Source organism: Barbatula barbatula (genome assembly GCF_947034865.1).
Source record: "Barbatula barbatula genome assembly, chromosome: 17".
In the NCBI taxonomy this organism is placed as follows: Eukaryota; Metazoa; Chordata; class Actinopteri; order Cypriniformes; family Nemacheilidae; genus Barbatula; species Barbatula barbatula.
In genome coordinates, this window is record NC_136780.1 from 7,424,872 (window position 1) to 7,450,050 (window position 25,179).

Consider the following 25,179-nt stretch of genomic DNA (forward strand, 5'->3'; position numbering starts at 1 on the left):
AACGCCGTATGTCTGACGCATTCGACAATTAAAACTGAACACACCGCATTAACAATGATCAATGATCAATTTCTAGCTCGTTCCTCTGGTGACCGAGCGGCAGAAATATCCCTCTACAGCGGTACGGATCCACCCTACGCTCCGGCATTACGTCAGCTCCTGGACGAGGTGCGTGCAGTCGAGCACGCAACCCTTGAAGCCCGACGGAAACGTCACAGCCCACGAACATAGCGGCTGTGCGCATGTGCGCTCTGACCATGAGAACTACAAACGCGCGAGCGCCGATTTGCTAAAGCGCGCAGAACTACAGATCCCAGTAGACATGCGCAAACACCCCCTCTTAAAGCCTTTTAAATTTACGTGCAAAATGGCGGCACAGGTCGATTTGCTGCGCGTCAAAGTAGAGGAGAAGAGCAGGGAGAGCTTTGACAAAGCTACCAAAGACAAGAAAAAGAAGAAAAAGCGGGAATGTTCGCCGTCCGACGACAAGCGAGAGAGAGCGGAGAAGGAAGTGAAGAAAATAAAGCTCCATCACCTTCAACACAACCACCAACGCGTACATCCACCGCATCAACAACAGAACAGTCAAGCGCACAACTTAGGTAGCAAAGAGCAAGCACCTGTGCAACATCGCCTCAACCAACATCCCCCCCACCACCACGGCTCCAAGAAGGAATTGCCCCCCGGCTGGCCTCCGCGGAAAGTGACGCCAGCAGCGCACGTCCCGCAGAAGACATCGGTGGCCGCGGTCCTGCCGCCTTCCCCGCTGTTCACTTTCACGCCGCTCAAAGTAGCGAAGGCCAAGGACCCCAATAACAAACCTAAACACATCGAGAAGGACGCGAAACTCAAACCCAAGAAGGAAAACGCCGAGGCGAACGTGAAAGTGGGGGAGTGCAAGAAGAAGAAAGGTACATTTGATATCGTTTGCACGCTAGGCGGGTTTTAAATCCTGGCTGGATTCCAGCTCAAGTCAGCAGAGAAAAGTCTCGTTAGCCTCCGCTGCTAACCCGTGCCCGAGCATGCTCGCGTGAACGCCCCCATTCACACGAGCACCGTTTACATGTACTTACTTGCTGCAAACATGATTCCTTTATTATTAGAGCACTGTGCATTTATGTGTGTTATGACGAGTACAATTATTAGCCAAGAATGTTTGAACCGATGGTGTTGTATTTGTTAAAATAGTAAGACTTTATTCAAATATTATTCTACCAAAATAAGATTAGATTAGATTCAACTTTATTGTCATTACACATATACAAGTACAGTGTAACGTAATGTAGTTTAGGTCTAACCAGAAGTGCAGTTAGCAAGTGCAGGATATACAGTTAGAATAAATACAGAAGACAATATAAGGAAAATATTATACAGTGGGCATGGACTTTGAAAATATGACAGTAGCTATGTGCTATGAACAAAATATACAGATGGCTGTGTACTATGAACATCAACACTATGAACATTAATGTTCTTTGCACTACTGTGTAAATGCTACGCGGATATAGTAACCGTACAGTTTTGTTTAGTTTTTCTCCTCTATAATGTTATACTTAACAACTGACAAAAAGGTCTCAAGCTCTTTATTGTGTTTAACAAATGTCCACAATTGTATTGTTTCTTGGTCAACGACGCTTTCAGAACAGAGAGTGGGGACAGCCCCTCCGAATAACTTCCAGTTTCCATGTAGTTGAAGTCTGTCAGGGTGCCTACCAAAATGACCATCGCTCACTATCTTTTGACCTTTTCAGAACCCCATGGTGAAAATGGCAAATGCCAGACGCTGGAGGAATACCTCCTTAAGAAAAAGAAGAAGAAGAAGCGTAATCGTGAAGACGAGCGTGGCAAGAAGTTACGCATGCACAGTAAAGAGGTTCAGACGGTGTGTGTGGGACTGACAGGTGATCCTCCAACTTCTGAAGAGCCTGTGGGGCTTAAGTACCTTAAAGACGAAAAGCAATGTCGCCCTGGCCTAGGTGAGTACCACACTCCCAAAGGTGTCAAGAAGCCCTTCCTCACGCATCACGACCACTTCATCCGCAGCTCGTGTCTTCAGAACAACTCCAGTTTTAGAAGACTCATACATGAGGAGAAACAGCCCAACGGAGGGGCTTTGGTACTGCACGCTTACGTCGATGAACTGTCTACACTGGGTCCTGGGGAGACTGAACGGTTTGCCCAGGAGTTTCTGGATCTCGCTTTTGCTGAAAACCCAAAAGGAGCAGCTCGGTACGCGCTCGCTGTGGTCCACGGAGCAGCTGCTTACCTGCCCGATTTCTTGGACTACTTCGCTTTCAATTTTCCCAACACGCCGGTCAAAATGGAGATCCTTGGCAAGAAGGACATCGAGACCACCACTATCGCTAACTTCCACTCCCAGGTAGGCTGGTTCTGTGTGTTCTTTATTGAAGTTAATGCAGTGTTTTATTGAATGGGATCTTCAGGCGTTGGTTGAGTTTAACTTTAATCCAAGATGCATCATATTTGTAATACTGAACACATGTTTGCAGAGGATTGGCAAATTACATTCATTACTCGGGTCAGGTGCTGCAGAAAGTTCCAATTCAAAGTACATTACCGGTCTTAAAGAAATAGTTCACCCAAAAATGTTAACTTTTAAATGAATTTCTTTCTTGAGCTGAACACAAAGCAAAAAGTCCTGTCATGTTATTTTATATGGTCTTTAAAATAAAATAAGGCACAAAAAGAGACCATACTCCATTAAAAACTGTTGTTTTACAAACACGGTTAAAAGGAACACAAAATTTATTCAGTTTCACAGATGAGGTTTCAGGCTAAAATGAATGTTCGAGCTGTCTTGAACTAAAATAACTCGCCCTGACATATCTTAAAATATGATGGTGCAATTGTTTTGTCTCAAGATCCACATAAGCTTTTTTTAAAAGCGACATAAATATCTCAATTTAGCAAAGCTATTAACTAGCTTAATAAAAGTTCTGTCATCATTTTCACACCACCTGTATGACCTTTATTGTTCTGCATTACACAAAAGATGATATTTTAAAGAATGTAGTTAACCGGCACCCATTCACTTGCATTGACTTGCAGTGGCCGTACAATAGAAGTGAATGGGTGACGGCACGGTTCGGTTACCAACATTCTTTTCAAATATCCTCTTTCATGTTCTTGCGGAAGAAAGAAATTCATTATCCGTGCCAAATGACAAGAGGGTTCGTAAATGATGACAACATTTTCCTGGATTAACTATCACTTTAAGTCTAGTTTAAGAATTTCATAACACAAAAAGAGTGTTATTGTTTAGTTTAACACATCCTTTTTGACTTCATGGGTTAATAAATGTCTGCTGAAATGCTACAAGATGTCTGTGTGAGAGAACTATTAATATTTGAGCTTAATATTTGCTCAATTTAAATATGCCGGTGTGTTTGTAACATTGAATTTTATTGGTTCTCGCATGACTAGTTGTCATGTTTCATAATGAGACAATCAAATTAAAATTTTGCACTCAGGTCTGTTCTGCTCAAAATATGAACATAACATATGAACACAAACATATTGTTTCTGATGACATTTATTTATCCCATGAATGTAGTTCAAGAAGTTACTTAAATGATAATGTAAATCTGTGTATTTATTTACCAAATACTCCCGACCCATATACTTTTATTTGACTTTAAATGGATGGCTTCTTAAGGTCTTATTATGTACACATTGCAAGTGTATCTCATATACTGTAAAAGAGGTAAGTGAGGATGTTTTAATCTTGCAGGTGAGCCGGACGTACTGCTCTGGCACATTCAGAGCGGGTCCCATGAGGCAGATCAGTCTGGTCGGTGCAGTAGACGAGGAGGTGGGCGATTATTTCCCAGAGTTCTTGGACATGCTCGAGGAGTCTCCATTTCTAAAGGTAAGAAAATGTTCTCTCACCGAAGAGTGAGTGTAAAAGGCCACGCACAGTGCAAATGCCGCTGTGTCATGTGAGGATTTTCCAAGGGAGTTTCTAACATTGTGGTTGCATTTCACTTTTTTCTCAGACTGTTTTGGTTCATAGTTCTTGTCTCTTATCTTTAAGATTCAAGCCTGTTATCTAAATGGGTGATTCTTACGGAACCCCTGAAACATCATGGCAGTAAAGATTTGAATTATAAAAATCATTTTAAGTTGCTTTCATTCAAATTTCATTTCATTTTTGTCTGAATTCTTGTCTATGAAACTGGGCATATATGTTTTAATTTAAAGTAAATAAAATACTGTGTAAAAAACAATTGGATGTTCTGCTAGATGCTCTAAAATGACAAAAAATAACCAAACACATGATTGACAGAATATTCATGTAGAATAAAAAAGAAGAAATCATGGAAGAAAGAAGTGTCCAGGACTGCTATTCTCATTATCCTTAATTTTTTTTAAAGACATACAAGATATTTACATTAAGGTTTATTTTATGTGAAGAAAAACATCCACTAGTACCTTTTTTTTTTGGCTAACAAGTTAACAAATTACTTAATATTTTTCTAGTTAAAAATGAAATATTCTCTTGTCACGCTGTGTACACGACTCTTTCCCTTCTCATTACGATACAGATAGTTTTCCACATTTAAAGAAATTTAGAAGAAATGTTTAATATTCTTTAAAAATATCATTCATTCATGTATTTTTATGTATGATTAATAAAAACTTGGTTAAGCATCATGGCTTCGCTTGTTTTTAGCTAAACATTCTGTGAGATTGACATTTTTTTAGGCCTTTTTTGTAAAAAATTTAAGTAAACATGTTTAGAAATGAATGCCTTTTAATTTAAAGTCATACCTTGAAATTAAAATAATATAAAGATAATTTGTTGATTCAAGTGTTTTTAAGACAATCATGTTTGACATCTTAAGTTATTTGGGTGATTCTCACCAAATCTTGGATTTGTCTTTTTCACAAATAGTTAACCTTTGTGTGTGTGTGTGTGTGTGTGTGTGTGTGTTTGACTTAATTTTTCTGTCTGTGCAGATGACTTTGCCATGGGGAACTCTATCCAGTCTAAAGCTTGACTGCAGGTCCCAGAGTGATGATGGTCCCATAATGTGGGTGAGACCTGGGGAGCAAATGGTTCCTACGGCTGACATGCCCAAATCTCCATTCAAAAGGCGAAGGTATGCTCTCATAAAACTGCGCTTTCTCCAGACACTCAGCTATTTTTTACCAGCTGAGCTCACAAAACGCTCTTCTTTTGGGTTGTAGATCTATGAATGAGGTCAAGAACTTACATTACTTACCGAGAGCCAACGAACCTCGTGAGGTTCTGTTCGAGGATCGTACGAGAGCCCATGCTGATCACGTTGGCCAGGGCTTCGACTGGCAGAGTACAGCAGCTGTGGGTGTGCTGAAAGCCGTGCATTTTGGGGAATGGTGAGTAGGTGTAACCATCTGCTATGCATGTGTGCGCAGAAAGCCACGTCTGTGTAACAAAAGATCAAATGACCTTTGATATGGCGCTTTGTTTCTCTAGGAGTGACCAGCCACGAATAACTAAAGATGTGGTCTGTTTTCACGCTGAGGACTTTAATGATGTCGTGCAGAGGCTTCAGCTTGATCTGTATGAACCACCTGTGTCGCAGGTAAGATTTCTTTTCTTAAAAATCTTGAATTTTTATGCACTTGACAGTCAAAAAAATAAGTGTTTCTCATAAAAGCATATAAAACCAATTATTAGTGGAGACTACTGTCAAGAAATCCATTCTACTAATGAATGACTTGCTTTTTTTTTAGATTATATTAATTCTGAAGTTTTAAAGAATATTGTATAATAATATGCTGTTGGTTGTTTAGCAATAATGTGTAAGTGATCCAAATATCAGGATTTTTATAGTTGCGCTCAGGCCTGGTAGAGTCAAAATGCAATAGCAGTTTCTATTTTTATTTCATAAAAATCCACAATAATCACACGCAACACAAAATTCATGAAAAATTTCTGGTCAAAGTCTCTGGGGAACCTTAATCTTGAGAGTAGGCAGGTATACTAGAGGTCCACAATCCCATAATGCCACTCTCTCTACAGTGTGTTCAATGGGTGGACGATGCCAAACTGAACCAGCTGCGACGGGAAGGTATCCGCTACGCTCGCTTGCAGCTTTGCGACGACGACATCTACTTCATCCCCCGTAATGTCATACACCAGTTCAAAACGGTCTCGGCCGTGTGCAGCCTCGCGTGGCACATTCGCCTAAAGCAGTACTACTCCGAGGAGGCGGAGTCTAAAAAGGATAAGACCACGGACCTGTGCTCTACATCCTGCCCTCCCCCATCTTCCTCCCCTGTTCACCCTGACGCCAAAGTCACCTCGTATGCTCGTCTACAAACAGACTCCGCTCAAGGTGGGATTGCCAAAATGGATGAGCTGGTATTCCAGCGGCCCACAACGCCGCCCAGAGAGTTACAGCCCGCACCTCCACAGTCAGCTAAATCCCCCCACTCTCCCCGTTCAGAGGTCGGCGCCAGTCCTGTGGCCCGCCCTCTTTTCCACCCAACGCCACAGCCAATGCTTCCACGGGTTCCTGCCGAGCCCGCTCCCGATTCCTCACTCAGAATCAGCAACACCCAGTGCCGGTCCACAGATTTCCCTAAATGACTTCCCAACCGTTTCTTGCGGGGAGGGGTGGGAATTTCTTTCGCCTCACGGACTTGACTGACATTCCAAGGTGTAAAAAAGGAATATCTGGACTTTGCCTATAGTGATGAAGACTGTATATTTTTCTTTTTTAGATTTTGGTAATCAATGACCCCGCGTGTACTTTTTAGGTTTTTCTCAGCCAAAGTATTTAATTTGAGATATATTTTTGCTGATTACTTAGTATTGTTTTATATTTGTTTATATATTATATGAGTGAGATGAATTCTCTCCAGAGACTTTTCGTGTCGTTTCCTGGGCTGTCATGTGTATCACGTTGATCTTCTAATTGGTTTTTACAAAAAAGTGCCTGTCACGAGTGTAGAACAGCAATCTTGTTTTAGAGAAAAAAAACGAATATTTTTCACATGGTTTACTCTCACTATGAAGTATTTAAGCTGAGACGAGAGCATAGATATCATTTACAATGAGAGAGATTAGCTTTTTTTTACTTACCATCCTCTGGGATTTTATTATTCCACTCAGCGTGAAGGAAAAACATTATTTTGAATAATTAATAAATAGAAGCGATTATTCATGAGCAACCTGTGCATTCGATTACCTCACATGTATGCAGGATTTAGGATTTGGCCTCTGCAGGAGGGTTTTTCCATTTCATTTGTTTGTTTTAATTATTTATTTTTGTTCAGAAAAGTCATGACGTGTCTTTTAATGTCATTGTCATCAATTCATTCATCATGCTTTCCGTATGTTTTTATTTAAACGCTATTGTGCTCTGTCAGATTTGTTCTCCTATTTTTATTTCGGCAAACCAGACATATGTCATTTATATATGGGTATGTGGACACGTTATCAGAACATAGATTGTAAACATAAAACCAAACCTGCGCTCAGGGGCAATATAGTGATGCATTTTCACTAGATGAAGTCTTCTTGTTTACTGCGCTATTGTGAGTTGACATGTGAATTTGTTCATTGTTATATCGAGCTGTTGAACCTTTGCAAAGCTCAACAATAACTCTTACCTGTGCATTAATCTGAGTTTTATAACATGCCCTTAATTTATAATTTATTTCGATTTTACATGTGATCCTTTTAGAGAACAGATATTTTAAACTATACTTTATGGTTAACACATTGATTTGCTTACATTTTTGTCTTTTTTTACATATGTCTTTTTCATGTCACTTATTTTTTAATCCCAAATGATTCATCCTTTTGCTTTGGCCAATTTGAACAACATTGTTAAACTTTTCTGAAAAACAGTACAAATATGACCTCAAAATTCATTAACAAGGTATGAATAAATGTTGTCGTTAATCATTTTTAGCCGTGTACACAAAAGCTGTTTTTCTCCTTAAAAAGCATTTGATATTCTTTATAACAGAAGGAATATGTGCTTTTGCATAACAATTGTTTCCTATGTATTTGACAGGCGTTCTAGGGTGACTATGCTATCCAAGTTAGTTGGAAGAGTGCAATTTAGGTTCAAAAGGTCATTAAGTGTAGTTGTGCGTCCGGTTTGTTGCACATGTTTATGTGGTTGTATCCTTTTGTTTAATGGAATGAAGTCTTAAGCAGGCATTCATTGTTCTGAGGGTTAGCTCCGCGCAAAGTAATTCTAGTTGAACGATCTGAATGTAATTTCACACCAGCAAACCCGATCAGACTATGAGGTTTATGGTTTGAACAACATGAAATCAAATGCATCCAGTATAAATGAGTGCCTTTTAACGTCTTGAAATGTCTACTGTTGTGGTAACTGATGCTATGCCAGTTTTGAAAAGCATAAATCGTGAAGGAAAAAGTCTGGCAATAAATCAAGATTGGGTATTAATTGGTGTCTCTTCAAAAAATTAAACCCAACTTAGTGTTACAAATTTGATGAGTCCAGAAGGTCGCGGTTTATTGGCCACCGATGATAAGAACGTATGAGGAAAGAATTGGCACCAACTGACCTAAAGAGATTTAGCAATCGTGCAATATAGATACATTTCTTTCTATTTTTCCAACTGTTTTTAAATGTGTATTATAAAACGATCAAAACTAGCCCACCCCCATTTATTGCATTTACAAATAACAGTTTATCTTCACAATCAATGACTGAACTTACAAAACATAGCCAAACCAAATTGGTTTTGTTTGTGTCATCCATATAACTTAAAGCTACGTGTTTTAAGTTTTCGGTTCAGTCCTACATTAGCTATGCTTTCAAGGAGATTTCATAGTATACTAACATGACGATGTTTAGCGTTCTCGTTTCTTCTGAATTTTGGCAGCTAGTATCTTTTTGTGTTGATCAGGTTTTTAACTGTTATTTGTAATATTGGAAAAATCCACTTAGGGATCAAGGCATGCTCTGTGTGAGTTTGATTCATCATTTGCTCTGTTTGATATTTGTATTCAAGTTTTTAATTTCATTGATTTTTAAGGACAAATAGATGGTCAATTATGATAGTAAGAGTAATGTTTTGTAAATGCAAGTAAGTTACATTTAATAGAACTGTCATGTGGATCTTTTCGAATGTGTATAAATGCAATGGAATGCATAGACCTTTTCTGTATTTTTTTAAATAAACAATTTTATGAGTCTACCCAGGTGAAGCCGTTCTTAAAGGGACTTTGCAGACAAAATTGAAAATATGTAAATAAGCAAACATCATTTACACTGTCACAGACCATACACTTGACAACAGTTTACTGATTTTCAATAGCAGTAGTTGGTTATGAAATGTCTGGTTACCTACTGTATTATGTTTAAATGTTTTTTTTTAATACACTTATTGAGTTGCTATAGTATTATTCATGTATACACATTATAATAGATAGAAAAATTGCATGTGCAACACACAATAATAAAAAAGCACATTCTCTGGCATAATACCTTTACAGGAGGTCACAGTGAGTCATTTACATAACCACAGTCTTTGTAAATGTCCACTTATCGTGTGTTTATATTTTTTGAGGTACTGTTCCTGAATTTCCAGCTCTCCTTTTCTGAGACTTCTCTTTGACAGGCAGCCATGCTACTGATAACTGCTTTTTCTTCAATTAGACCCATGTTTCCGGCTTTTTCCGCGGCCCCTTCGGCTTTCCAAAACGCGAACCAAAAGCTGTGGAGAAAGACAATAGACATTAAACTAAAGTTTTCAGTGTCATTTTTGAAGGTGTCCGAATATAAAGTGTGATAATATCAAATCATGAATTTTCTGGCAGCTTTTAACTTGTTCCTTAAATTATAGTAACTGTCCGTTCTGACTTGAAAATCAAAACAGGCAGATAATCGATTTGGGCAATATTTTAACCAATTATTTTAGTTTAAGTTAGAAGGTTTATCTTTTTGGAAATAGCCCGAAACAAAGATAAATTCATTCAGTAAATGAATGTCTTAGATGATAAAATATTTTTAGCAAATGTTTTATCCAAAGCGACTCACAAATGAGGTAAACAATTGAATCAATATATATTGTTTATTCTTTAAAGAATTTAATACTTAAAACTTCTGAATATATAGGTTATAAGACACACAAAACCATCCATCCATTTTCTACCGCTTATCCGGGGCCGGGTCGCGGGGGCAGCAGTCTAAGCAGAGATGCCCAGACATCCCTCACCCTAGACACTTCCTCCAGCTCTTCCGGGGGGACACCGAGGCGTTCCCGGGCCAGCCGGGAGACATAGTCCCACCAGCGTGTCCTAGGTCTTCCCCGAGGTCTCCTCCCGGTCGGACGGGCCCGGAACACCTTCCGGGGAAGGCGTCCAGTAGGCATCCGTAACAGATGCCCAAGCCACCTCAGCTGACCCCTCTCGATGTGGAGGAGCAGCGGCTCTACTCCAAGCTCCTCCCGAGTGACCGAGCTTCTCACCCTATCTCTAAGGGATCACCCAGCCACCCTGCGGAGGAAGCTCATTTCAGCCGCCTGTATCCGGGATCTTGTCCTTTCGGTCATGACCCAAAGCTCATGACCATAGGTGAGAGTAGGAACGTAGATTGACCGGTAAATTGAGAGCTTCACCTTGCGGCTCAGCTCTTTCTCCACCACGACGGACCGGTACATCAACCGCATTACTGCAGAAGCTGCACCGATCCGTCTGTCAATCTCCCGTTCCATCCTTCCCTCACTCGTGAACAAGACCCCGAGATACTTAAAGTCCTCCACTTGAGGAAGGAACTCTCCACCAACCTGAAGTGGACCATGGCCTCGGATTTGGAGGTACTGATTCTCATTCCAGCCGCTTCACACTCTGCTGTAAACCGTCCCAGTGCATGCTGAAGGTCCTGGTTTGAAGGGGCCAACACGACAACATCATCCGCAAATAGCAGAGACGAGATCGTGTGGTCCCCAAACCTGACAACCTCCGGCCCCTGGCTGTGCCTAGAAATTCTGTCCATAAAAATTACGAACAGAACCGGTGACAAAGGGCAGCCCTTCCGGAGTCCGACATGCACTGGGAACAAGTCCGACTTACTGCCGGAAATGCGAACCAAGCTCCTGCTTCGGCCGAACAGGGACCTGACAGCCCTTAGTAAAGGACCACAGACCCCATACTCCCGAAGCACCCTCCACAGGATGCCACGAGGGACACAGTCGAATGCCTTCTCCAAATCCACAAAACACATGTGGATTGGTTGAGCAAACTCCCATGAACCCTCCAGCACCCTGTAGAGGGTGTAGAGCTGGTCCAGCGTTCCACGGCCTGGACGAAAACCACACTGTTCCTCCTGAATCCGAGGTTCTACTATCGGCCGTATTCTCCTCTCCAGTACCCTGGCATAGACCTTCCCGGGAAGGCTGAGAAGTGTGATCCCCCTGTAGTTGGTACACACCCTCCGGTCCCCCTTCTTAAAAAGAGGGACCACCACCCCGGTCTGCCATCATTCAGAGGTGTGTCAGCCAAGACAGCCCCACAACATCCAGAGACTTGAGGTACTCAGGGCGAATCTGTAAACAGCGTTGGTAGGGCACTGTTTCCCTCCCCGTGGGGAAAGGCCCGGCCACCATGCGCTCACATATGAGCACCAAACCTGTATGCCTTGGGAGACCCTACCAGGGGCATATAGCCCCCGACAACATAGCTCCTAGGGTCACTCGGGTACTCAAACCCCTCCACCACGTTAAGGTGGCGGTTCAAGGAAGGGGACACACAAAACTAATGGGTAAAATATAAATGACAAATAAGTAAAAAAATGCTTACAAAATAGGAATCCAGCTGTAGCACCATAAGGCGGAGGTGCAGACCGATGCGGGGCTGGAGAGGGACCTGTGGGCGGAGCTGGACATGTGGGCGGAGCTGGAGGTGGGACTGTGGGGGGGGCCGATTTTGCTGCAAAGGGCAATTACACCGCATGGAGTTGAACAAACGTCTTTAAGTATCTCATAACTTTACATAACATTTCTTATACTTTAACTAAACGAAATTCAATTCAATAGAAACAGCTACATCAACATAAAATGTATTATATACATACCCTTCTGTCTTCCCTTTAAAAACTTAATGCTCTATAAGAACAGAGAAATACAAGAGAAGTATTTGTTTAACATTCTTGTATTTGACAGTCAGTCTATCCAAACTGACAGTGCATTCGTTATATATTTTCTTATTAGATGTCAACTAAACAGCACGCTGTTATGGGATGTTTATTGTGTTATTTGAGACTTTTAAGTTGAACCTTGGCCCTGGCCCTGCTGACCAGTGAAGTATTATCTCCCCCTCTGTTCAACGGGTTATCTGCAGGTCCGGCTGCAGCTTGCCTGCCACCGTGTGCCACCTGGAGCTCTACTGCATTGGGCACAGGAATGCTAAATCACAAAGGTAATCTTGGCAATGCCGTTTTCCGAACTAAGATCAATCAGTGTCAAGAGATCTAAGCTGTCACTCACCTTGCCTTTCAGTTGCCATGGTTACAGGGACTCGTGGAGCCACGGATAAAGGCTCTGTAGAAACAAACACAGCTGTGCACACATCTAATAATAGAGCAGCCTGTTTATTTCACAAACACTAGGCTGCATTGGCATCAATTTGACTTGCTTTAGGATGTGATGATGTTGATTTTACAAGTCCATGATATATTATAATGACAGGTAGTATGTACAAGAGGTACAAAAGAGCACACAACGGAAACATTAGCCTACCTTGGTTTGAACTTATAGATCTGACGCTCTGTTGGAAAATTATAAACATATTAGCTGCCGAATTTGAAACGACTGTCAGCACTGTCTGTCATTTATCCATCAAAAAATATGAATACCACACAGTTCCAAATTAAACAATTGTGAATATTACAGTCTATTTTTTAAAACTACAATAATTCAATCATTTTAAGTATGTAATTGTCCTTTCAAATAATTATAGGGGACATAAATGTTCATCTAAATTAAAGAATCGTGTTTTTATTCATAATATTAAGGTCCGGGGGAGATAACCTTGCTTCGACTCCATGAATAATCCTGTAATAATCTGGGTTGAGAGCTGCCTGACCATTCAGATGATGTCCCTACTCTCGGTCTCAGCTGCTCGGTCTCTTTTAACAGACAGGGGGCGCTATTGACAGGCCCTTTAAAGGAAACGGAACATTTCTTAACTTTGGCATTTAAACAATAAAGACATGCAGCTTTTTTGTAAGCTGTAAACCGATTGCATTTCCATGTAATGGATGAGGTCATACTGCACCTTTCTCCCTGGGAAAAATGAAAGATTCTGGCGTTCTTTCAGGAAGTGGAGGAGTTTTTTCGCATTCTTTATAAAAAGAATATCACTTTCATTCAATGAATTCAATTCAATGAAAGGCTACATTCATTTTTGTTTTTGTTCAAATGGAATCGTACCTTTATCTGAAACGATGTTAAAAGTATCGGCCTGATCACGTGGTGTCTGGGTGTGAAGTGATGCAGATTCTGAAGTCAAAAAATGAGAAGTAGAGTTTACAAAAAAATTATTGAACCAGAAGGAGATTGCTGGAATTTCCAACTTCCTCATGTGTATTCTTAGCAGTTGTAACCTCTGTACAGAGTATGAAACAAGCAGGGAGGTTTTACATACGAGTTGTTTCAAAAACAAATAAATAAACATTTAAGAACCACTTAAATTGATATTGCGAAAAGAGCTCATACTTGAAATATGAATCTTACCGGGGGAATGTAAGTACAGTAGAGGAGGAGGGCTCTGACTTGTGATTGGAATAGGACTGAAAAGACTAGATGGTGGTGCTGTAAAAAAAGGTTTCATGAGATCAGTTCTGCTGGTCATGGGTAACTAAAGTGGCTGTTCTTATATATTAGACTTACCAGGAAGTGACATTCTAAGTTTTAAGCTCTAGAAAAGAAAAGCCTGTTACTAGACGTTCATGAAGTAACCGGCAGCGATAGAGATAAAGCTTTAAGAAGTCACATGAACATTACCTTGCTCCTAGACCAGGTTCGACTGATGTCTGTCTGACATTCATTCGATTTTCCGGACCATTCTGAAGATTTCCCAAATCTCAATACAACATCTTGCGGCTTTTCCTGCATCACATTTTGTACCAAATCTGTTTGACGAGGCGACAAAATTAAATAAAGAACAAACAACTGAGTTTTGACAATTAATCGTCGCAAAGCCATACCCTCTTCCTTGGCCATTTCAAAGGACTCTGGAGTTCTCTCAGGCAGCGGGGGTACAGGCGAGGGAGGGCTGTCTTTTTGCAATAGAAAAACAGGAATATTTACAAGTATTCTTCACACATCTGTATCGTTCTGTGATTGCCAGGGCTGTGAAATACTTACCTATATTGATTAAATCTGAGTCTGAGCTAGTTGGGATATTTAATGTCAACAGATCACTGGCTTGACTGATATCTGAAACAGAAGATGGTATTAGTGTTATATCTTCTAAAATATTACATGATTCTCTGAAATGCTTGATTCTGACTGGTCAATTGCTCTATTAATGTTTTTATAATGACTGGTAATATGTCTAGTATGTGCATCCGGCAGGACAATTTTGGACTAACCATTAATTTCACCCTCCAGTATAAACGACTCTGGAGTTCTCTCTGGTAAAGGAGGAGGTGTGTCATCATCGGATGTTGGTGTACTTGCACCTAAATACATAAAAAAACAGTGTTTGTGTAGCCGATAGAGCATGACACTGTGGTCACGTGTTTGATCGACTTTTTAAGTTTCCATACCTTTGTCGTTGCAGTCATATTTCGGCAGATCTAACGTGTGTTTACATAGCTCTAAACAAGTGTCCTCAATCCAGATTTCAGGTGTAACGTTGGAACTGTCTACAGTTGGTGGAGATCCAGGATCAAAATAAGGATCTTCAACAGTGACGCAGAGGCTGCCGGGTTTTACAGGGTTGGGGTCTTTTACAACAAGACTTAAAACTTGGTTCTCTGCGCACTCGATCATTTTAGGACTTGGTTTCAGTTCTTGTACTTGTCTGGCCGGGTAATTTAAACATTCAGCTTCCAAATAAGTTTTGAAACTGGTGGATGGCTCCGTTCCTTGAGATCCACAGGTTGTAACATCTATTTGAGGAGTTTGTATTATGAACGGCTTTGTCCATTCACTCGTTGAATTTGGCATGTGTGAAGGAGTTTGATTGAAGGAAACACCACCTTGGCAGAATGATGTTGCATGAATCTGTGGCAAACAGTTGATGTTGTGTGCAATTTTGCAGTCATTCTTTGAAATGTTCATCTCATCACTCCTATCAGAACAGCAAAACATTTTTTGTTATGAGGCATCATGATCACAAGACACAATAAGACATTAAAGCAATTGTAAACTAAAGTAAGATTATTGTTGTACATTATCGATTTATGATGCTGTTATACTTTTTTAATACACGTAAAGGCGCTGTGATTACTGAAGCAATAGAAAATGTAAAAATATGGGTGGAACCATATGGTTTTGTAAATGTAACCAGTTGTAAGTTTGGGACATGGCTATTTGTTTGTCTGACCAATAACATATGGAGGAAGTCTTTAACCCACTTTTGCTTCATATTTAGAAGTCCCATTCATTCTTCTCACTAGTCAAAAGTGACCCAACTCACAAAATCGATTATTTTTTTATTTGAACAGACACATTTTGCATTACGATTACAGTCTAACCTTTTGTAGAACAATGCAAAACATTTTGTTACCGATTATGTGTATAGAAATTGTATAAAACAAAAAAACTGATGTATAACATCTTCATTCATAATTTGAATTTGAGTACAAATATGACAAATGTGATGTGTGTGCGGGTGTGTGCTCGTGTGTGTGTTTTTGCATAATAAGTGCCACAAACGTCAAATAGTTTTGTACCATCCCGAAAGGATAATTTGTGTTTTTAAACGTAAAATGTTTTGGTCAAGAGTGACCAGAAGGTTCAAACTTTCTTTCATTTTCCAATTTCCTTTGTGGTGTGGTTAAATAGCATGAAAACCTGTGCTACCTGTCTTTAGTCTGAATCAATCCTCTGAAGTCTTGTCCGGTCTCTGAATCTGGTTCACTGAAATCTGACAGCTCACTTTCACTACTTGTGTGAACAGGTGAGGAGGGAGCTGAAACCTGATTGACGTAAAATGTAAATTGTTGAATAAACCCAAGAGCAAGAGTGTGACCAATGTTCTGCGTACGGCTTCAATGTGTCATAAATTAGTGGAAAATGCAGAGGCTAATTCCATAACCTGTGTAATAATGAAGCCACATCTAACCTCTGTTTTTGATTCATCCATTATGTCCAAATATCTACCAAACAGCAGTTTGATGGTTTTGTAAACAAGCTCATATTGCTCCTAGGAGAGAGAGAGAAGTCAAATAAGGGAAACACTGCAAAGACATTAATGTCTGCCTGTGACCATAATAATATATTGATAATCGCATGACTAAATGGATACCTTGGTCTGAACCACAGAAGGACGCTGTGTACGCATCTCTTTTACCATGTCAAAGATGCTCAAATTCTCTGGAATAATCTAAACAAAAGAAAATAAGATCACCACACTTGTCTGTTAAAGAGCGCGTTCAGAAGGATGTTTTGAATTTGTACCTGTCTCTTCAGTAGATTCCAGGTGTAGTCAATGACACACAGTACACCTGTTCTTCCACAGCCTGCGCTGCAAATCCCCAAAGAGTCCCAAGAAGATAAGCCAAAGTGAAAACACAATGCTCTTTTATCGCTAAAGTAACTTGGACTGCAAGGTTTAAAATCTGATAGTTTAAAAAAGCCCAATAAAATGTTCTGCAGTACCCGAGAAAATATTCTTACTTGTGGTCTGAAGCTTGGTTAAGTGCATGAGGTGGTTGATTGGTTAAGAGATTTCCAAATAATTCTATTCTAGACATTATAATCAAATCAAAATCACGGCAAATGGCCGATGCAAAATGTAATAGAGACTATCAGCATCTGTAAACACACACAGTTGCTACACGAGCATTAGCTGTCATTTTAATACTACACTGACAGACGACAAGTATTTGGTTTTGTCTGTTGTTGGTCAACCACCTACACATTTCCTGTGACAAAATGGCGGTAGCATGGGGTCTTAGAATAAAGCTTGTTTCTCTTTAACAGAAAGCACTATGGGAAGAACCTGTTTAACAGAAAGGGCCTCCCCACCTTTTTCTATTTAAGACCACAATAACGACGTTTGATTTTGGCAGACATTGATCACATTTGATATCAGATTAAGGAATTCACCTGCAATGAATGCAGATTGGCACGTCCTCGTGATTTTGGTAAATGCGCATGTCCTGCAGCAGCTGCAGTATTGCGGGGATGGAGTCGGGTACTCCGTGATCCGGCCAGTTCACGTAGTGAAGCTGCTTCAGTGAGCGAGACTCCTGAAAAATAACCAGGGTTATACATCCCTCCACTTGCGTATTGGTGAAAGAATATATTTATATAACAAAAACTAGAATAAAAACAAAATTAACTTTGAACCTTGAACTTCCAAGGTTTACTTACTTTTTTAAATGTCACTTTAAGCGTCCTTGTGATATATTCTCCCTTATTCTCCTCAGACTCCTAGACAAGATCACGTGTGCATGACTGGGATGCTCAACACATGAGTATATTTTGCATCATTTTAGTCAGTAGATGCACATTTGAACAAGGCCTACTGATCAATTCAAACTGTAAAATTGCATCATTTTAATTTAAACATTCTTTTAATTTATTGACCGACATACTGTATTGTATTATTCAGACTTTTCTGAAAGATTTATTTATTTGCATCTTAGTGTTTGCATTTTCGTGAACGGCCAACTAACATCGAGTGCAAACATAAGGACAGGAAGCATGGTGTGAGTTGGGGAGGAAGTGTCTCTTACATTATGTATGGTGAAGGGTTGACATACAAACACATCTTCTTTTGACACCGGCCAGTAACGCTCACATTTTCTCTGAAAGAAAAAGGGAAAGCAGCATTCATCTTTAACCGCTCCCTTTAGATGCATCTGTGCTATAAAAAAATTATATGCAGAAACAACAATACAGCACAACATTGTAACTAGCAAGTTGTGAAAGGGTGTGAGCTCAAGATAAAAAAGAAGGTAGAAGAATAAATTGCTTCACCCCCTTTATGCAAAAAGGATGTGGTTATTAAAAGAAAAGTTTTCTTTTTAGAAACTGTGAATTACACAATTTTCCTGTAACAAAGTGTTTACTCTGTTTCAACTTACCCGTCCCATTTCAAACTCTCGGCAAGCCATCACCACCACCTGCAGAGAGATCAGGAAATTTATAGTTATTATTGAGGCATTACAGATTTGAACAGTTTGAGGTTTTAAGTAACATGCATGGCTGACCCCATGTGAGATTCCACGAAACGGTTTGTTTCGCACAAAAAACTGGCATTTGTGTGAAAATGTACTCACCTGCACATTGTATTCCCACAGCATTCTCCAGAAGTCCAGCACTGTATTTGGAAGTGGACCCTGTGTGGCAATATATGCCGTCGGGCCCATGACCCCCTGCAAAAAGCAATAGCATAAACATGAATACATCTAAAAAAAAACATACAGCCCAAAACATTTTTTTACCGATATTTCAAAATTATGTTACGTTTTCTGAATTTATGTATTTAGGTAAAACGTTTATTTTTATTTCATTCTGTGAACCCCCAACAACTTCCAAATTTAAATTAACATTATTGTTTCTATTTGCATTTATTTGCAGAAAAAGAAAACTGGAAAAACAGATCAAACTAACAGAAAATATGCTCTGTATTTTTTCAGACCACAGAAACTGCTAAGAAGTTTATATTCACTTTTAAGCAATACAACAGTAATATGTGTATATGTGTTTAGGAAAAGTTTAGGAAAATAATTCTTAAGTGTTAACCTGGATTTTTATCACAGTTTTCATGTGTCTTGTTGTCATGCTGTCAGTCTTCACTGACATTATGCGTCTCTCCTGAGGTTCGTGAGAACCGTAAGATTAATTCTTTAAAATGTGTGTAAACCTGACTGTTTGTTATTGTTATTTGATATGGGATGTTGGCAGGCTTATGGTGAAAAATGAAAACAGAACTTACCTTAATGAAACTAGCATTGATGTAGTCTGAGTCATGTTTGGATGTCTGTAGGGAGAGCTTCACTCTACTATGATCAACTGTGCATAAAAATAGTAAAATATGTCAAAAAAAAGCCGTCATCATACACAGACTTGTTACTTAAAATAAGTATTTTGATGAACTATTATTTCACAAAGTGCATCATTATATTAATATTGTATTAATCCTTCACATTGTAAAGCAACCAAATGTATTGCTGTATCAAAAAATGTTTTTGGTTTTGAGATGTCAAAATAGTATAATACATTACAATCAAATGTCATACTCACATGGTACAATGTCTTTGTATCTGTTTTTCTTCGCATTATCTTGTTTGTCTGCCGCTATAGTCAGGTAAGTTTTCTCTGCACGATACTTTGTAGACTGCCTCTTTAGTTTCTGTTTTGAACATATTACATAAAATGTTGTTATATTTTAAATGTATGTATCTTGTTTTCATTGTTGTACTGATGTGATGGCTGCTTGAGCCACATAAAGTTGAGAAAGGGTTGTTCTTCTAAAAAAACGTTTTTTATTCATAATAATAAATAATAATAACATTTTTTTAAATAATTTGAATATTTAAGAAATACAAAATCGGCAAAACAACACATTTGACAAATTTGCGTGTGAGATGAGCCGTTTCTTTCCTTTGTCTCTGATCTGCATGCATCTTCACCCTAAGACTTTCCAACCACATCTTTCTTCACATTACAAGAAACATTTTTACTACATGAGTCCAGCAAACGCAGAGCTGAGCGTGCTGAGTAACTGTCATTGGATGTCTGAGCTGAAATACCAGGGGCTGCCCATGAGGAACAAGCCGTCACTGGGTGTGAAACCTCATGTTTTTATTAAGAGTTTGTACGATTTATCTACACGTGTCTGGTATCAGCATTCACTGTGGCCACGATAGAGAATGGCTAGTTCTGCTCATATTTTTTCGCCCTGCCAAGTATACAGTTCCTCTTCCTGCTCAGAACTAGTATTAGGAATCCATTAGCAAGTTAGCGCCACAGACTTGTGTGCCAGTAGTCCAGTTTGACAGAGACAATTAAGCCCTAAATACCTAAATGTACTTTCACTCAGACACAAGAGTAGAGAAGGAATCTCAGCCTCAGACCCCCACAGTCAATGCACTGCATGTTGCTTACAAATCTAAGTATACTGTAAGCTTTATGCACACATTTAAAGTATTTAAAGGGATAGTTCACCCAGAAAAAAAAATTCTGTCATCACTGATTGACCCACATAAAGTATAATGGCAGTTATTTTAACGCAAACAGGCGCAGTATATTTTCCACCTCATCAGTATTTGTTTACTTAAATGAGTCATATGCTTTTTTGAAAATGGAACCCTGCAGTTCCTTTTGAAAGAAAAACAAACTAGTCAAGACAAACTTACCAAAAACTCTCCAGCAAAGCTGTTCTCTGCCCCTTCGTCTTCTGTTTCCTTACTGGCGATTTGGGCCAACAAGCCCCTCAGAATCTGAGCCTGGGGGTCCATGGCATAATTTGTGTCAAAGAAAGGTCTTCTGTCATGTCAGAGTTTAGAGATGATCATTGGGCTTCTGAAAAGTGCCCATGTTTCAGTTTGTCTCGATTGACGCTTTGCTCTTGAGTTGAGGAACTGTGCGATCTGTCGTCACGGAAGCAGTGACAGCAACAGTTGACAGATTCTGTGGTCAAATGTAAAATATTACTGTGGCCCTCTCCTCCCTCAGTCTCTCGCTTTGGTCTCTTTCTCTTTGATTCTTATTGTTGTGTGTCATTCTTTCTTTCAATGCGGCCTTGACTCTGTCTGTATATTTCTTGTATGATATGTATAATACTTTGAAGCAGAAGGTCCTGGAGCCCTTATGCCCCACACAGGAAGCTTTTGTGGGTGGGTGTTTGTATGTGACAAAAACTGGCAAAGGTCTCTGTTGTTGCTGACGGCTGCCAAGCCAGTTTGATGACATTCACAACATTGAAGAAGAACTAGAATTTAAAGCATAATAAAATGTAGTCAGACCAGAGAGGCCCTTGTAGGTTACTTGCAATAAATATTTTGGAGCAGTGTTACAGATGTCATCATAAATTATAAATAAATAATAATATGTAAGACCTGATAGTTAATTATGTGAGCATTTAAGTTGGAAGAACAATCTGCAACAGTAATCGCTACCAGTATGTTATGTTGATGTTTGAAAGTCTTTCGTGGGACTCCACCAAGTGGGTAAAAGTAAAAGTGCAGGGTAAAATTATTCTTTTTTAGTTTTGCAGGTTGATACTTTGAAACAATTGTCTATTATGGCGTCATAAAGATTTGATTAATGCATTTACCAAAATGATGAGAACATAGAATTTCAAAAGCATACTCAACCCAAAGCTGGATAACATTAGGCTACATGAACATGAAGGAAATACGTTTATTGCATGATTTTTGTTATATATTTATTTATAAAGTATTTTCCATTCCCACCTAAAGTCTGAGTCTGTTTTCTTTAATACATATTTTGATCATTTACATTTCGGCATGTCACAAGGTGAGCCCGGCAAAACATGAAAAATTTAGTTGAAAGAAGGTTGTACATCTAGTAAAACAAATGGGGACATTTTGTAGGCTTCACAGAACGTATATTAAAAAAAGAAAACCACAACCCACGGTCCATCACTGCCCGACATCCTGTTTCTTGCAAAGGTACATCAATCCGCTCACAGCAACGCATCAATACTTGAACATTTATCGAAATATGAAGGTCATATTTATACTGCATTTAGTCCAGGGTAAGTCTCATTTAACAGATTTATATATAAGGGTTTCAATGTCTCATCTTTCTCATTTTCATTTTTGTAATTCAGGTACGGTGGAAAAAGAGTATTTTAACACAAATTTTCATAGATCATTTTGTTTTTTATTTTTGTCTAGTAAGTGTGCAGCTTCAGTGTGATAAAACAAAGATTCAAGGCACAATAGGAAGCACATTCTCTATCACCTGCACCTACAAAACAAGTCAATACAGATTTACCAAGAAGTACTGGTGTGCTGGAGACTCCAGAAGCTCATGTGAGGTTCTGATGGACACTGATGGATTTTCTCCAGTTCACTACAGAAAACGTGCTCAGATCATTGATGCAGTTTCAAGAGGTTTAACTATTCATGTAAGAGATTTACAGTTGGATGACACTGGAACTTACTGGGTCGGGATTGATAAAATCTATTCTGATATAATGCTCAGGATCCAAGTTATAGTAAGAAACGGTAAGACTTTATTTTCATTATGTGAAGTGTGAAAGACTAAAGAATAAACTGAAAAGTTTTTAATTTCGTTTCAGAGGCTGTAATAAACCCAAACGTTTGGCCTCTTAGTTCTGTAGAGATGACATGTTGGGGACAACCTGTTACGTTTCGATGTAGGAGTGAGAGAGGAACGGGTGTGTGGTACACTTGGTACAGAGTAGGACATCCTAACAACATTGTCCTGCACCATGCCCCTGATATGAATTTCCACTGTTCAAACAGTACTGAAAGCACACAGTTTTTCTGCTCGGCTTCAAATGATGTCAGCAGCCAGAACAGTGAAATGTTTACTGTACTGGATCTCCAGCCTGCAAACCGGGGCTGTATGTATCTCATAACATCCAAAAGTAAGTGGAACTTGTAACTAATGAACACATACATTACATAAATTGCCAGGTGCGACTGACCATTGTTTCCTCTCTTTCCCATTTAGCTCTCAGTAGTTATGACTGTATAAGAAACACAACATCACCCTCAACAACAATGCAAACATCGGAGAATCTCTGGAGCTCTGCCACGGCTTCTGACCCCGTCACAGAAGGTCAGAATGAAACAATGTGCGTTAATCGAACAGAAAGGTAAGAACAGTTCCATGGTAAGAACAGTTCAATGGTAAGAACAGTTCCATGGTATAAACAGTTCCATGGTATAAACAGTTCCAGGTTATAAACAGTTCCATATTTATTTTGTACTCTTTTGGAGTTAAACACAGTCAAATTAAACATTAACAGTTAATATGAAATATGACAATAGCTGTAAAAAAGTATTTTTACAATGGTAATCATTTTACGCATAATGCTGTTTTCTCTCTGTAAACATATATCAATAAATTTGGTTGTTGTTGTTTTTGTAGCTCTGGATTGCCATTGTGGTATGAATGTCTTCGCTGGCTTCTCTCTTCAGCTATGTTCACTGTCGTATGTGTAGTGCACATCCGGACAAAATCAAGACGCAGAAGGGTTCAGGGCAAACATCACAAAGAGATCTGACTCAGACATGGTTCTGTATAGCCTGTGTGTGCATACTCTCTATTCCCACAATAGAAACCTTGCGCTGTTTTACATCACATTATTAATGAACTACAAGAAATATGTTTCTTTTTGTGTTCATCTACCTTTATCTCTACTTACATTGTTTTGTAGAAATTCATTCAGTACATCTGTCGTTGAAAATATGTATTTTATAACTGTGGGGATCATTTGTAAGTGCCTTTTAAGAAGGAGCTTACATCACTTATTGATTATGGTTATGAAAAATCTAATGTATTGGATTTTATTAACATAATTTAAATTCTATAAAACAACAGCTTAAAACATAAAATAATACCCTTCGAGACACATAATGATCAAATAAAGAAACTGACTTACAACCTTAATGTTACTTACAACAATTTACTTGCCAAACAACAATCCTAAAGCACTGGTATGACTTGGCAGGCAAAGCATGATATCCAGTGTAGTGGAAAATTAGGGCCTACTCCTTCTGAAAACGTTCCTGTTAAGAGTCTTCTTAAATAAAAAACAAAAGGTTTTTCAGACTGTTCTGGCTGTCTGTCGGCTATCGTAAATATAAGGAATTTTGGTTGCAGTTACAAATGAAACAAACCCCATGGATTTGAAAAACACTCCTGAATAGCAGGTTAAAGTAAAACGATTCTAAAAGCATTATCAGTCACACACTTATATTGTAGTCTTCCTTTAAAATAGGTTTAAAACTGTGGATAAAAAGTGACTATCTGTACATTCCTTTGAGGTATATAGACTTTAACCTAATTTATTTTTACCTAAAGCAGTACAACTTAAAATGATCCTGTTTATTGTTCATTTTTAGTTCATAATAGATCAATTTTCTAATACTTACCTTACATGTAAGCTAACCCTATGTATGATATTCACATGAGTTATGCTTTCTTGTTTATAACATTTTTATTATTCAATTGTTTTATTGTGCATTTGTTCATTCGACGAATTGTTTTATCAAACAATTACTGAACATAAGGCCATAATGCGCTTGTGTGATATTGTCAGACCTTTACTGACGTCTTAGATGGATGCTAAAATTCACTTAATATGATTTAACCTCAAATAGAAGAACAGTGTCTGGACGTTCAACAGTATGAAAAATCCTGAAGACATGTTTGTATGAATCTAATGTCTTAAATACGATTGCAATATTATTAGAATTGTAATTAATGAATAAGACTATTTTACGCCTATAAGGGAAGCTTTCCTCACAGGGTTATGCGTCTAGAATTTATAATTTCCTCCTATACACGTCTATATTTTATTAGCAGTTATCTAGCAATGCCCTTGACATTGTTTGATATGACTCACAAACATTAATGAAAATGAACATTGTCCCTCACATAGTATGGTATGTGAAAAGGCACTTTACTTGGACTCCAAAAAACTTGATGGCCCTCGCTTCAAAACGTTTGCATCTCTAGGTTGACAAATCTGTTCTATATTTAAGTCACATTTCCGTACCCTGGCATACTGCCCCATAAAATTCAGCGCAATAAAAAGGGCAAGGCAAAGTTTCAGAAACAACATGAAATGATTACAGTAAAAACAGTCCCAACCCTTTTTTTCGGATCACAGAAAGTCCTCTTAAAAGGAAGACTTCGATAAACATATTTATTGTATGATATAAAGGCTGAGTCACAAAATAATATTCAGTGAAGCAATTAGATTTATAATGCCAAGGAAACCGTGAAAGCACCAACCCATGAATGGTTTTATTGTTCATGTTTGACATTAACATCCAC

At 38.9% G+C, this 25,179-nt stretch overlaps 2 protein-coding genes across 4 annotated transcripts; one reads left to right on the forward strand and one right to left on the reverse strand.

Moving 5' to 3' along the window:
- Positions 1 to 322: 322 nt before the first annotated feature.
- Positions 323 to 9,192, forward strand: rsbn1 (round spermatid basic protein 1; the record flags this gene model as incomplete). The annotated part of the gene is made up of 7 exons (XM_079477795.1): positions 323 to 911; positions 1,752 to 2,380; positions 3,752 to 3,889; positions 4,981 to 5,123; positions 5,212 to 5,379; positions 5,480 to 5,588; positions 6,029 to 9,192. The coding sequence occupies 7 exons, from the start codon at positions 323 to 325 to the stop codon at positions 6,596 to 6,598; spliced, it is 2,346 nt and encodes a 781-aa protein (XP_079333921.1). The 3' UTR covers positions 6,599 to 9,192.
- On the reverse strand, positions 8,991 to 20,959 carry ptpn22 (protein tyrosine phosphatase non-receptor type 22). Of its 3 annotated transcripts, XM_079477792.1 has the most exons (28): positions 20,535 to 20,959; positions 19,420 to 19,528; positions 19,112 to 19,188; positions 18,453 to 18,548; positions 18,258 to 18,296; positions 17,907 to 17,978; positions 17,542 to 17,601; positions 17,275 to 17,417; positions 16,624 to 16,690; positions 16,472 to 16,549; positions 16,289 to 16,369; positions 16,027 to 16,142; positions 14,766 to 15,292; positions 14,589 to 14,678; positions 14,362 to 14,433; positions 14,202 to 14,273; positions 13,999 to 14,126; positions 13,885 to 13,912; positions 13,729 to 13,806; positions 13,426 to 13,494; positions 13,271 to 13,336; positions 13,024 to 13,154; positions 12,733 to 12,760; positions 12,481 to 12,534; positions 12,270 to 12,379; positions 12,069 to 12,099; positions 11,795 to 11,923; positions 8,991 to 9,711 (listed from the first exon to the last, which is right to left on the reverse strand). In XM_079477792.1, exons 1-28 carry the CDS (start codon positions 20,634 to 20,636, stop codon positions 9,650 to 9,652), a joined length of 2,715 nt encoding a protein of 904 aa, XP_079333918.1. In that variant the 5' UTR covers positions 20,637 to 20,959; the 3' UTR covers positions 8,991 to 9,649. The 3 variants fall into 3 exon arrangements, with proteins under 3 accessions (XP_079333918.1, XP_079333919.1, XP_079333920.1); XM_079477793.1 differs by lacking the exon at positions 11,795 to 11,923 and having other exon boundaries at positions 8,998 to 9,711; positions 20,535 to 20,787; XM_079477794.1 differs by lacking the exons at positions 8,991 to 9,711; positions 11,795 to 11,923; positions 12,069 to 12,099 and having other exon boundaries at positions 12,285 to 12,399; positions 20,535 to 20,787.
- Between the last annotated feature and the right edge of the window lie 4,220 nt (positions 20,960 to 25,179).

Coding starts and splice junctions, on each gene's coding strand:
- ptpn22 (XM_079477792.1), bottom strand. CDS start 20,636: ATGGACCCCCAGGCTCAGATTCTGAGGGGCTTGTTGGCCCAAATCGCC. Junction 14,274..14,361: donor CTCAGATTTAATCAATATAG/GTAAGTATTTCA, acceptor TATTGCAAAAAG/ACAGCCCTCCCTCGCCTGTA. Junction 12,380..12,480: donor CATGGCAACTGAAAGGCAAG/GTGAGTGACAGC, acceptor TGCCCAATGCAG/TAGAGCTCCAGGTGGCACAC.